The 13,311-nt window shown below is 41.1% G+C and overlaps 1 protein-coding gene across 1 annotated transcript in view; it reads right to left on the bottom strand.

Moving 5' to 3' along the window:
- Positions 1–5,193: 5,193 nt before the first annotated feature.
- Positions 5,194–13,311, bottom strand: part of cacna2d1a (calcium channel, voltage-dependent, alpha 2/delta subunit 1a) — a 71,719-nt gene continuing 63,601 nt past the window's right edge. Inside the window, exons 32-38 of the mRNA XM_031583333.2 lie at positions 12,254–12,406; positions 11,072–11,124; positions 10,280–10,335; positions 9,677–9,803; positions 8,989–9,101; positions 7,715–7,797; positions 5,194–6,415 (exon numbers count right to left, since the gene is read on the bottom strand). Of these exons, the coding sequence (XP_031439193.1) occupies positions 6,275–6,415; positions 7,715–7,797; positions 8,989–9,101; positions 9,677–9,803; positions 10,280–10,335; positions 11,072–11,124; positions 12,254–12,406 (726 nt within the window). The 3' untranslated portion in view covers positions 5,194–6,274. The remainder of the gene's footprint in view (positions 6,416–7,714; positions 7,798–8,988; positions 9,102–9,676; positions 9,804–10,279; positions 10,336–11,071; positions 11,125–12,253; positions 12,407–13,311) is intronic.

Below are 13,311 nucleotides of genomic sequence, written 5' to 3'. Positions count from 1 at the left end.
AAAGTGGTTAATCTGGTGGAGCAGAGTATATAAAGTGGTTAATATGGTGGAGCAGAGTATATAAAGTGGTTAATCTGGTGGAGCAGAGTATTTAAAGTGGTTAATCTGGTGGAGCAGAGTATTTAAAGTGGTTAATCTGGTGGAGCAGGGTATATAAAGTGGTTAATCTGGTGGAGCAGGGTATATAAAGTGGGCCAAATGGATCTGCAGTGAGGACCATCTCCACAGGGAATTAACCGTAGTGCTTCTTATGTTGTTCAAAACAGTTCCATTTGTTGATCCATAATTCTAGCTGGTAAGACGTGATCTAAAAGGTCCACGCCACATCCCTTTGAACTGACTGGTATATTGTTAATCAGGGTATGGGATTTTGAGTCTGTAAAAAAGAAAGTGTTCTGCTCACTTAGATTCCACGACAAGCTATAATTGTTTCATTCAAGATCAATATGGCCCATCGCACACCCAATAAATGATATGGTCATGAAAGTAAGATTCAGAAACACTGCAACTGGCTGCCATAACCTGCGTACACACTGTTATAAGCTGTCACATAACCTGCGTACACACTGTTATAAGCTGTCACATAACCTGACACTGTTATAAGCTGTCACATAACCTGTGTACACACTCTTATACGCTGTCACATAACCTGTGTAAACACTCTTATACGCTGTCACATAACCTGCGTAAACACTCTTATAAGCTGTCACATAACCTGACACTCTTATAAGCTGTCACATAACCTGCGTACACACTGTTATAAGCTGTCACATAACCTGAAGGGAAAAAATAAGAGGTGTGGTTGGAATGTTTTGATCCTGCACTTACAGTGGCGCTAGAAAGCTTGTGAAACCCTGAGAGATTTCTTAAATCTGCATAAATATGACCTCAAATGCAAAATGCATTTATTTGCGTTATGAACATTGATAAAGGAAACCCAATAGAATAGGTCTTAAACACGGAATGTTATTATTCTTTTTTAGCCATTAAATGACCTCTGATGAAATGAGCATTTCCAGTAGATGTTCAGTAACCTTCTATGCGTAAACTGACAAGGGGCACTGTTTGACCTTGGGTAACTCTAACAGTATTTAACATATCGTGTAAGGTTTTTGTTTCCTTTTACAACTTTATTTTATACATCCTTGTTTAAAAGATACAATGTAAGCAGGTTGTTTAAAAAAGCCCTGGCCATTACTCTTATGGCCAATTTCCTGGTTGGAATCAATAGCATATAGAGTTTCAGCTTCAGCTATCCCTATGGCAGGCCCAATGCCTGTCTCTGTTTTTTAAAAGTAGCAATCCTTTTATTAGCAGTCCATACCAGATACATTGAAACAGGTCCTTTTATTAGCAGTCCATACCAGATACATTGAAACAGGTGGCAACTGAAATGTCACTCAGCACAAAATTGGATTGTAAGCGGTTGTACAAGTGACTATTGTAATATTAGTAATAAAGAACTGAGCAAGTCTGCAATGGGTTCCTTTGAGAAAAAGAAAGCTTTTATGTCTCCCAAAGGGTGTTTCTCTGTGTTGATTAGTCTAAGGTAGAACATGGCCACCAGATCAGTAAACCTAATCTAAAGATCTAAAACAGTCTCAGAGATTCACTGATGCTACGATCCATGGACAGGAGGTTTATCTACAATATACTGTTCAGTCCTATTAACTGAATACTCCATACTCAAAACTACAAATATCAAGTATTCCTTTCTGACCGTATGGATGGGACTGATAACCATTTACACTCATTCTTGGCTATGCTTCAGTCCTCAGACCTCTGTGTGGAGCAGAACAATAGTCAACTGTCGAATCTTCTTACCAAGCACAGTTTCTCTCTGTGTCTCTCTCACACACACACACACAGGGAGAGAGGCATAAGGAAAATGTAACAATTATTTTAATTACTTTAATTGTGTGTGTGTGTGTGTTGAGGAGAGAGTGAGAAAACAGAGGTATATAAAGAAACAGAATTGTACACATTTGAAAAGAAGACCAAGTTATGTAACTCCCACCAATATAAGTGATACTTTTTTTATTTTCAATATTCTGTATTTGCACATGATTCACACAGTTTCAGAAACATGTTGTCTGTCTTAGAGATTCAGTCATAGCAATACTTATGTTATACAAATATATTCACATCTGATTCAATCAGTCAATCAGAATCCACAGAATTTGAGATGGAGGCCTGTGGGTTGTTTGCCCCCGAGGGGCAGGTACAGGGTACTTCACTTAAACCACATGGCAATCACAAGAGCAGAGTCTAGATAGAGCAGAACCCACACAAACCACACAGGGAAGACAAACAGCATTAAAACACTTCCAATCACATTGTAGACATTTTATTCCTGAGGTGACAGCATTAGATTTGAGCACTTCAAGTGACTATACCTACATCTACATTGAGAGTTTTAACTGAGTGTCTGCAGTAACAATTGTAGTCTTAGAGCGATGTTTTGGAATTTGAAGTGGTGCTAAAACTACCGTCTCAGATGTATTAAACTGAAATAAGATCAAATAAATCATTTTGAATGGTATTTAATAATCAATGGTAAATATTGAGTGTACATTATGTGGTCAGTGACTGAACTAAATGTTTACTGCTCAACAGAAAGGCAGTAAACCAAGACAAACTGATGCCTTAGAACCCCTCTGTAACGTTTTCTACAATCATCAGATAAAATGCAGACACATACACACGTTTGACAACTTACTGCCACTCCTGGGCCACACAGATCATGCACAACACAGAGGGAATATCAGTTTTTGCATACGAAGTTTGAACTGTTTGATACTGCCTATGAGCCAATAGAGGATTCCATATAAGAAACACAGAGGGAGCTTCTGGAGCTTCAGAGGGAGTAGAAGAAGGGTCGAGATGGGGGAAGGAAGAGATCATGGCACTTATGAATGAAAATCTGGTTAGCATATGCTCCACAATATAGCATATGCTCCACAATATAACATATGCGTTTTACAAACAGAGAAACTACAAAAACTTAAATGATGTAGATGAGCTGAACAATCCCCCGATGATTTTATGACTATGAAGGCTGCCTTTCATCAATTTCAACTCAATACCTAATTGTTACTTATAACATAACAAACATAAGCTTGTGTTCATCCTAGTATTCTTCCTGGTTGTGTTAAAAAAGAGGTCAAATCTTATTTGTAGTCAAAATAAAGAAATAAAGTGATGACCAAGATATGGCTTTAATTACACTGCAAATGCAATTGTGTGGTCTTTCACCATTTCCTATATCTGTAGACCTGTGTGCACATCCATAGATGTGAGAGAACATCGCCTGTTGCTTTCATTTGCAGTTATCCAACACAATGCTGGGCATTGTAATAATGACCGTTTTGACCGAGGTCCTCTCAAGTTCAAAATGTGTTGGAAAGACACACAGCAGATGTAATGAGGTCTATTTATCTATTAAATATATCTCTATAATTATAATTATATTTTTTTTTTTGCACTATATCTGAGTTATGTTTCTTTGATGTCTATTTTTATGTGCATGTAATTTCTTTGTGCATATTATGTATTTGCTGTAAAGCACTTTGAGCTGCATTCTTTTGCATGAAAGGTGCTATATAAATAAAGTTTTATTATTATTATTATTATTATTATTTATTGTTCTGTGGCATGAGCTGGAAAAAAAAGCAACAGGACACACAAATATATCACGTGACACCTCCTTAAACCCAGAAGGACAGAGAACATGTAATGACTGTGTTTAGAATACTGTCATCCTCAATTCAATCTCTGGTGAATCACTACTCAATAACATGCTGCTCAAAAAGAGGCTAGAATGTTGACCAGGGAAATATTCTTCATTTAACAGTTTAATTGAAAGTTTGTTTCAACATAATTTTACTGAGGATAATGCCAGCAACCACCGATACTATGTTGTGGTCCTTTAGTTTTTTTTTGAGGCACATAATAGTAAGAATTCTAATAATTCTTCTGCTGTCTTATGCATAGGTTCTCAGTGGGAATGAGATGATCTGTACCCCAACCAACAGATTGCAACATGTGTCTATTCATGAATTCAGAGTACTTCACAAGGCACATCTAAAATAAACAATATCAATATTGAAGAAAAAAAAAAAAACACAAAAACCACATGAAAGATAAAAAGATGAAATAGTCATATTCAGCTAGTAGTCAATAGTTATGCTCTCCCCCCTTTGGTTCATGGTAAAGGTATGCCTATTGTAAGGGCACACCATCAACAACAGGATTTCCAGAGGATAACACCTGCTATGACCTTTCAACAAAGTACAACAGCATGGGTGACACAGCACACATTAAATCATCAGAACTCATTGCAACCATTTTCAAATCTTACATTTGGCAATTCAATAAATTAATAGATATATTAAAAACACAGAGTTGTATATCAATGCAACTATTCCTTCATTTTGACAGACATTTCTAAAAAAAACAAACTTCAGTTCCATAGCCACAGGCACGTTTGCATACTTTGGAGCAAAACCCTCAGACAAAGCAGTGTGATATCTCACATCAACCATCTGAGTGAAACTCAAAGAGACAAACCCTCACTCAATACTTCATCACTACAGTGCAGTTTTCAAGACGTGCTTAGAATCTCTTGGATTTCTTGGTCGAACCGATATTCTAGTGGGATTGAGGTACACAATTTTGGATGTTTATTCTCCAACATGGTTTCATCTGATGTAGCTGCAGGCTCCCAGATTGGCTCCACCCACTTAGTTACAGTCTGGACACCCTATTGGCTATATGAATGGCTCAGCCACTCTGAAGGGTAGACCAATCAGTGAACAGTGGGGGTGGCTAAGTGTGCTCACGTTGAAGTGAAGCATTTGTTTGAAACAATGGTGGCAGTGCTAGAGCCAGACGAAGCATACAAACTGTAGTAGCTACGCTAGCAGACGAAACATTAAAAGCGGAGCAAAACTAATGTGTAAATGTATTTATCAAGGGCAAAGACGATGTTTCCTTACTGCCAACGGGGGTCGGGGACGAAGGGTTAGTGACGAAGTAGGAAGTGTAGCAATACCATAGTGATCAATGCCAACTGGTTGAGGGCTGGTCCATTGGTTACTAAATGAATTTGAAATCTATGGCCATTTGGATGCAATAACTGGAAACACTGATGGCCAGACCCACGTATTCACAAAGGTAGCCACACACCAGGCTAGCAGGCTACACTAGAGAAGGATCATCGAAGAAGAGGTTTGATTTGTCTGAGCTAAGTAGTAAGTGTGGAGTTGGGGGAGTTCATGGTGTGGGTTGGACTGTTTGAAGCTGTACCAGAAAACCATCTGACCACCACTGGCACTGGCAGTGTGATGAGGACCAGTTGGTTCATTAAATTGATCATGTCAGTAGGATGCCAATATATACACACAGTTGCACTCGTGGGCAGATAACAGAAATAGAGAAACGGAGGCTAGATGGGTTTCAGCTATAGCTTGATTGATCAGGAAGTGAACATACTTCAAATTTAGTTGAACTAGTTTAACCCTTAACTCTTGCGTGGTGAACGTCTTGTTCAACCATGGTGAAATGTGGACTACATGTAGGTGGGAATGATAACAGCATAAACGGCATTTCAAATGTATAAATCAGACCAAACTCCTGAAGGGTGGGGATTGAGGGAGGATTGAAGGTCTTCGGTTCAAAGCAAGGCAAACGCAGAGGTGAGGTGTGGGGCCTGCCAGCCTTGTTCGCTTACACTTCTAGCCCCCAATTTCAACAGGTTTTTTCCTCAGACTGGGAACTCACTTCATATCACAGTCATATCTGTCTCTGTGAGACTAATCATTTTTAGACAGACAGCAAACTTAAATGTTCCCTGTTAACATCACATCTATTCTGCTTAAATACCATTTGTTTGTTTAAAATGCAAAAAAAGGACAGCCCTATTTCTGGCAGTGGTTATATTACTGGTAGAGAAAATGAAAGAGGTATTTAAAGCATCTTCCATTGAGTGCAGACACTGCATGAGCGGTGCCTAGGCTTTCTGTATTTGCATGGGTCATCTAAATCACAGACAGGTTGATCAGCTATCCGTCATCATCAAAAGGCCATTGGGCAGTAATCAGCCGTCGCTCAGAGAGTTACATTTTGGTTCAGAAAGTTACATCTTGGTTACTTCGTTGGATCATCGTTTCCTTCCAGCACTACCCTCAACCCTGAAACAGGTCTAAGTTAGCAGAGAAACCGTTGAGAAGCAAGCAAGTGGCAGGGTGAAGTCTGTAGTGTCGGTGTAGGTGCATCACTGAGCAGTCGTCATGATAGGCATGATAGTCCCGTGTCCAGAGGCATTCGATAACCCAAGCAGGGCCAGCTGCAGCAGCACAAGGACCCACAGAGAGGGGCTCAGGCCAGACACTCCACCACAGTCCACATCCTGCTCCTGTTGTGACCATTACACAGAGGACAGTCACGATGCGGTACATGCCAATCTTACATTTACATTTACATTTAGTCATTTAGCAGACGCTTTTGTCCAAAGCGACGTACAAGGGAGAGAATAGTCAAGCTACGAGCAATAGAACCTGGTGTAACAATAAATAAATACTACTTTACATAAGAAATATAACAAAATGAAATAAAAAGGAAAAAAGAAGTGCAGAAATGTAACTGCTGTAATTGCAAGTTACGCACTAGTCGAAGTGCCAGTTAGGCAATCTGACCTGAAGGGGACTTAAGTGTGGCTGTAATTATAACTATATATGAAACTATAACATGAAGCTAGTGTTCTGTATGTGCAATAAAAGAATACACTGAATATAAATCCTGTATATACTTCCTGACATCAGGACAATGATGAGCACACATTAAGATCTTATTATTGAACAGTCAGTCTTTTTAGTTGCCCATTCATTTTCCACAAGCAGACAACACAGAGAAGATTAGATCCTCCATTGTTAGGTAGACTATTATAGGGGGCAGAAGAAAATGAGAAAATGATAATAATGATGGCGAAGATAATGAGAAATGATGAGGAAGAGGGGATGACATACATGTTTAAAGGCGAATGAAAAAAAGAGAAAGAGAGAAAGAGTTAAGAAGAGCCTGGGAGACAGGACATGAGCAGTGGGACTGACCCGAGACAGGACATGAGCAGTGGCAGCAGTAACATGAGAAGAGAAGAGGCCAGCGGACTGCCAGCGCTTGTCCTGCACCTGGCCTCATCCTAGCAACAACCAGCAGGCAACAATCCAGAAATAGACACACACACACAGAGAAAAAGAGAAAGAGATAATCATGCGGCAAAACATTAGACATTAGTCAGCGATTAAGTAACACGTGAAAAGTGCATAGAAGAAAAGATACAGAGCAAGTCAGTAATATTAGAGAGTAACTGAGAGAGAGATGAGCAGTAAAAGAGAGAGAGGTCCAGTTTGGAATGTCAATGTGTGAGAGCACATCACTCAAAAGAGAAACACCATCAGTGAGTGAAAAGTTGAAAAGCACATTAATGGAGGCACAGAAAGGTTTCACACAGAAATGGGCAGAGCTAACCAAAGGAAGCAGAAAAATTGATAACATGATAACACAGAAAAAAGCATATTAGCATATGAGCAAGATGCATGTGTGATGTCAATGATATATGGTGGTGTGTGTGTGAGTCAACATTCAAGAAACTCGATGCTCTCTCTAGGAAAAGAAAGAAAAAGGAAGATTTCAGTAGAGAGAGTGACAGACTTACACTTGCGTTGTTGTCGAAGCACGCGTCTGGACCCTTCCTGTAGCGAGGATTCAGGGCGAGTTCACAAGGATCTGGTCCAGGGGCTTTTGGGTATTTGCTCAAGAAACACACCACAACATGTACAATAACCTGAACTAAAATGTAAAATAACCTAAACAAAGGAAAAACAGCCAAGCCATTTGTCTGTGGCAGAGGCCTCCTTGGCATCCTGAAAGGGTACTGAAATGCCAAGGAGAGAGTACAAGAGATAAATAAACAACCTGATCAGACTTTACTGCAAATTGTAAGGAAAGATGTGGGTGCCAATACTATTAGCCTACAGCATATGCTGTCAGGGTGCAAGGCGAGGCTGACACAGGGGCACTGCAGATCACAATCAGGTCCTGAAGAAGCTGACGTTTTGGAAACCTGCAGGCTGCAAACTGCAAACAACCAACCTACAGCCAAAAAAGCCAAAACCTCATCCAGTTCAGCACGGGAGACACCCAGAGAGAGTGGCAGACACCAGCTCATGAGGCCCTCCAAGGCTCCCTTCTCCAGGAAAGGATTGGAACATGAGGAATCGACATAGGTAAGCAGCCGCTTCACCACTCTGGCCAGACACAGTGCTTTGGTCTGCTCTGCTGCCAAGAATGCCCTGCTCATTGAGCTCACCATCCCTTGGGAGGGGGGAGGAGGGAAGGCAGGCCTCCTATGGTCGTGAGAGGACTAAATACTCAGAACTGGCTGCTGAGTGCTGGTAGGCAGGCAGGCTGGACAGCCATCATCTTCCCCCCATGGACGAAGGCTGTCTGGGCTTCATCAGTACATCAACAGCATGGCTGGGTGGAACCTGGGATAAAGCTCAAAAGCAACAAAAGCCCTCACTGAGGAAGCGGGGAAGGACAGCTTTTGGCTACGGCTGAGGAGGAGGGGTGAGAATTGGGGCTAGCCAATAAGAAAGAGCAGCTGCAGGGGGTGTCGGGGAGACATCCTTGCCACTGCACCACCACCACAAGATGTTCCCGGGGTGAAAGGAGTGGAACATCAACGAGCAGCGGCCCCTGGCTGACCAAACTACAGCTGACCCAACGGCCTCACGGGAGGCGCGGCAGGCAGGACTGTCTAGTAGGCAATAACAGCCACCTGTGCAATCTAATGTAGAGGCTCACACATCTCACCCTTACCTATTCATGACAGTGCATTGATGTGCCTGTATCTTACTGTACTTATACACACTTCTTGAGTTCTTGAATGTAGTCGTTCAATAGACTGTCCATTCTGATGAAGGATACAGGGCTGTTTCCCTTGGACGAGAGGTTTTTGGTCACATGACAGGCAGGCTAGCTTGGCATCAGCTATAACAAACACCAGATTGGTCCCGCTGAGTTTCTCGGCATGGAACTGCCTGTAAAAAACAACGATTGCATCCTGTAGACAAATTATATGTGACAAATGAATACTTAAATACTAAGAACTAAGTACTTAAATCCTAAGAACAGTGTGTACCATCTAACTACAATAGGTAGTGAAGAGCATCATTCGAGAGAGAGTGCAACAAATGAAATAGCCATTGTGATTTCTCTCCTGCTTTAAATGTAACAGTAAGGAGTTTTAAATACATTTAAAGACTTGCTGATGCATGGGCAAAATGCAGATTTGTGAAATGGTGGAGGTATTTTTTTATGTTACCCTCAAAATGAATCTGTGACTACGTTTATTTTAATGGAATGATTTCCCAATGCTCTGTGACACGTTGAGGTATCCCCCATTTCATCTCATAGTTGATAGAGGTGCTCTTGGGTGACTGCTAGCTCCTTTTGGTGTCATTAACACTAAAAGAAACGGTTCTGTGAGTTTCTTCAGGGTGGGTAACGGTTCAGTTGTGCTTATTATGCTATGTATTTCAGGAACCAGGAAGCAATGAATCATTAAGTGTCCATATTTAGCACTGTTAGATACAAAATAAATGCACAAGCTTACCTTAAGCATGTGTCACAGTCCACACTACCAAAGAAGGACGTTTCACTGTTCCCAAAGAAGTATTGAGACTGCTCATTAATACAGCTTTCCCTCGACGCCCCATCAGGGAGCTCCTCATCTGTGTCCACTGTAACAATGATCAAGCAGACATATGCAGCAGCAGCACTTATTTCCTGGAAACCAAGACACAGTCAGTCATAAGACCGTTTGCTTTTACATCAAGCACCAGAATCCAGTGCGTCCAACCGAACCCAGTTCTGTCAGTCTGCAGGGGAGCTCAGGCAAGAAGCAATGAGAAAAACTCATCAACCTCTTAATGGGCCTGTCTAAAAAATGAACTGACATTCAAAACATACAATATAAACTGTTCCCAAAAGGAACATATTTCAATGTCACATCAATCACGTTTGACATGTGGCTATGCTTTGAAAAATATGAAACAACATACATACATAAATCAAACAAACTCCGTGATGTGATGCGGCTGAATGAAATAGTTTCAAAGGACATGCTGTTCTTTGAAAGCAAATGTCTTTGAAGCAGACATAATTACTGTGACACAGTACAAAGAGAAAAACACTCCTTCTTGCCCGTGCATCTTACCTGCTTCTAAGAAACTTGGGAAAGTCAACGAAACAAACAGCTGCTGCATGATGGACCTTGGAGGCAAGAACAGAAAACCAGGATTAGACTGACATGACATGACAGCACTACAAACACTACAAGGACCAGAATCCCCTGCACAAACAGGATTAGAATGACATGACAGCACTACAAACACTACGAGGGCCAGAATCCCCGGCACAAATGACATGACAGCACTACAAACACTACAAGGGCCAGAATCCCCAGCACAAATAAATCAGCCATTATTTGTACATTTCAATCAAGGTATTTCTATCGTCAGCTATTCAACCACAAGAAGTTTCACACACAACAGACATGACAGAGAGGTGAATAGACCTAAGTCACTTGGGCCTGCAGCCTCTTGATTTATTAGACCATAACTGAATTCATGGCCGTAACATGTTGTTTGGAATGTCAATTATTTTCTTACATTTTCGTAGCAATGAAGTAGTTTCCATAATACACACTGTTAGAAAGTTGTGTATAATCTGTACTCTAAAACATTACAATAATGTACTGGCCAATAGCTGCCGTTAAGATACTGCTGTTTGTTTTTTATAGCACCTTTTAATGTTTTTTTTTGTGTTTTCTGATTTTTTTTTTACGTTCTAAATTTCAATACATTTCTATGAATGTTTTTCTTCTGGTTGAATTGTCAGACTGCTGTAGACATACAATCGTTATGCCAAGAATAACAATAACAGTTTTGGCTAGTTACACCACAGTACCCAGTCATACCCAGAGTCCACAGCCAGATATAGCACTCACCAGGCTGCCGCAGAAGCCCACCAGCCAAGATGCAGCATATCTGCTATAGTGGGCTGGGATCAAACAAAATAGAATATTATTGGACATTCAAGATGCAGTATATCTGCTATAGTGGGCTGGGATCAAACAAAATAGAATATTATTGGACATTCAAGATGCAGCATATCTGCTATAGTGGGCTGGGATCAAACAAAATAGAATATTATTGGACATTCAAGATGCAGCATATCTGCTATAGTGGGCTGGGATCAAACAAAATAGAATATTATTGGACATTCAAGATGCAGTATATCTGCTATAGTGGGCTGGGATCAAACAAAATAGAATATTATTGGACATTCAAGATGCAGCATATCTGCTATAGTGGGCTGGGATCAAACAAAATAGAATATTATTGGACATTCAAGATGCAGTATATCTGCTATAGTGGGCTGGGATTAAACAAAATAGAATATTATTGAACACTCCAAACATAAAGACATGGATGGTTCTTTGAATAAAGCACCAAGGTTAAATCTTTACTCCTACGCTGGAAAGTAAAGGTACATGTAAGGTATTTAGCAGATGCATTTGTCCAGAGTGACTTGGGAGGGCATCCTGCGGAGGGCATCCTGCGGAGGGCATCCTGCGGAGGGCATCCTGCGGAGGGCATCCTGCGGTGGCCTGGAGTCAAACTCAGGGCAGCCATTCGGAGGGTGCTGATGCTAACCACTGTACCACCAACACTCCATTTACTAAGTCAGCGTGAGTCGTTTATATAGAGCATTAACATTAAAACAGGGTAACCTTGTTTCATAATGGGCTTCAATGGAGAGGAAAAGGATTAATGTAATACCATAATGTCCATACTCACACTACTCACATCCATAGTCACATATACACATTTATGACAAGACATGTTTGTTAATCAATGATAACTGTTTTGGAACAATAAGCACATTTATCCTTTACACGTTTAGAATGTTCCCTTAGCCGTAGTACTCTGATGATGAAATTTAGGCCACTTGGACCCTAGCAAACCCTCGCGTACTCATGGGCACCCGAAGTATACTCAATGTATCTCACATACTCATGGGCACCCGAAGTACGATCAATGTATCTCACATACTCATGGGCACCTGAAGTATACTCAATGTATCTCACATACTCATGGGCACCAGAAGTACGATCAATGTATCTCACCACGTAAACAGAGCGCGGGCCAGCAGCAGATCTGGTTTCTTTATGGGGTTCACACGTGGACTGGTAGTCGTACGTCTTATTGAAGGAGAACAGAGACTCATTTATCAGGCTCCTCATCAGTGAGGGGTCAATCATTCCGAAGAACTGCCCAATCTGTAGGAGAAATGCATACATGCAAACGAACATGTATGCACACACACACACACAGGCGCAAACACACATAGACACACAGACACACACACACAGGCGCAAACACACACACACACACACACACACACACACACACACACAGGCACAAACACACACACACACACACACACACACACGACACACACACACAGGCGCAAACACACATAGACACACAGACACACAGACACACACACACACATGCAAACATTAGTCCTGAACCACAGCACCATCCATTTAAAAATAAGCCTCAGACAAAACATTAGGCACCAGTGCATCAATGTGAACAAGCAAATCATATTCCATTTTGTTCCTGACATTTAGGGGTGGAACCTGCACTTCATAACTGGGTGGGCAGAAGATGCTTTGTAGCGCTGCGTTGTTCACGAAAGTAAATTGCATCATAATTGTGATCAAAACTCTTAAAGCACATTAATCTACACAGTCACCTCTTAAAGAGGTTGTGAATAGCCACATGCACATTGACTTCTATTCCTCATTTAGTCTGACCACAATGTGGCCCTTGGGCAGGGCATGTTTCTGGTGATCTGTATGCAGGGGCGGTTTTTCCTACAGGCGGTATAGGCGGTCGCCTAGGGCGCCACTCAGAGGGGGGCGCAAAAAACTGCGCCCAGCAAAAAAAAAAAAAAAAAACAAGAATTGTGTTTTTTTTTTTGCTGGACAGAGTTTTTTTAGCGCCCCCTTCTATATCTCCAACCAATATTTTGACATAAAAAAAAATCTAACATTAGGGTAAAATGAGCCAAAAATCGAAAACGGAAGGGGTACGTACGTCCTTGGTGTTGTCAGAACATGCTAGCCCAGTGAGGCGTTTGGTTAGAGTGTATGTGTGTTCCAAGACACTTTGCGCC

This window comes from Clupea harengus, chromosome 16, assembly GCF_900700415.2.
Source record: "Clupea harengus chromosome 16, Ch_v2.0.2, whole genome shotgun sequence".
In the NCBI taxonomy this organism is placed as follows: Eukaryota; Metazoa; Chordata; class Actinopteri; order Clupeiformes; family Clupeidae; genus Clupea; species Clupea harengus.
This window is presented reverse-complemented; position numbering and strand designations above follow the sequence as displayed.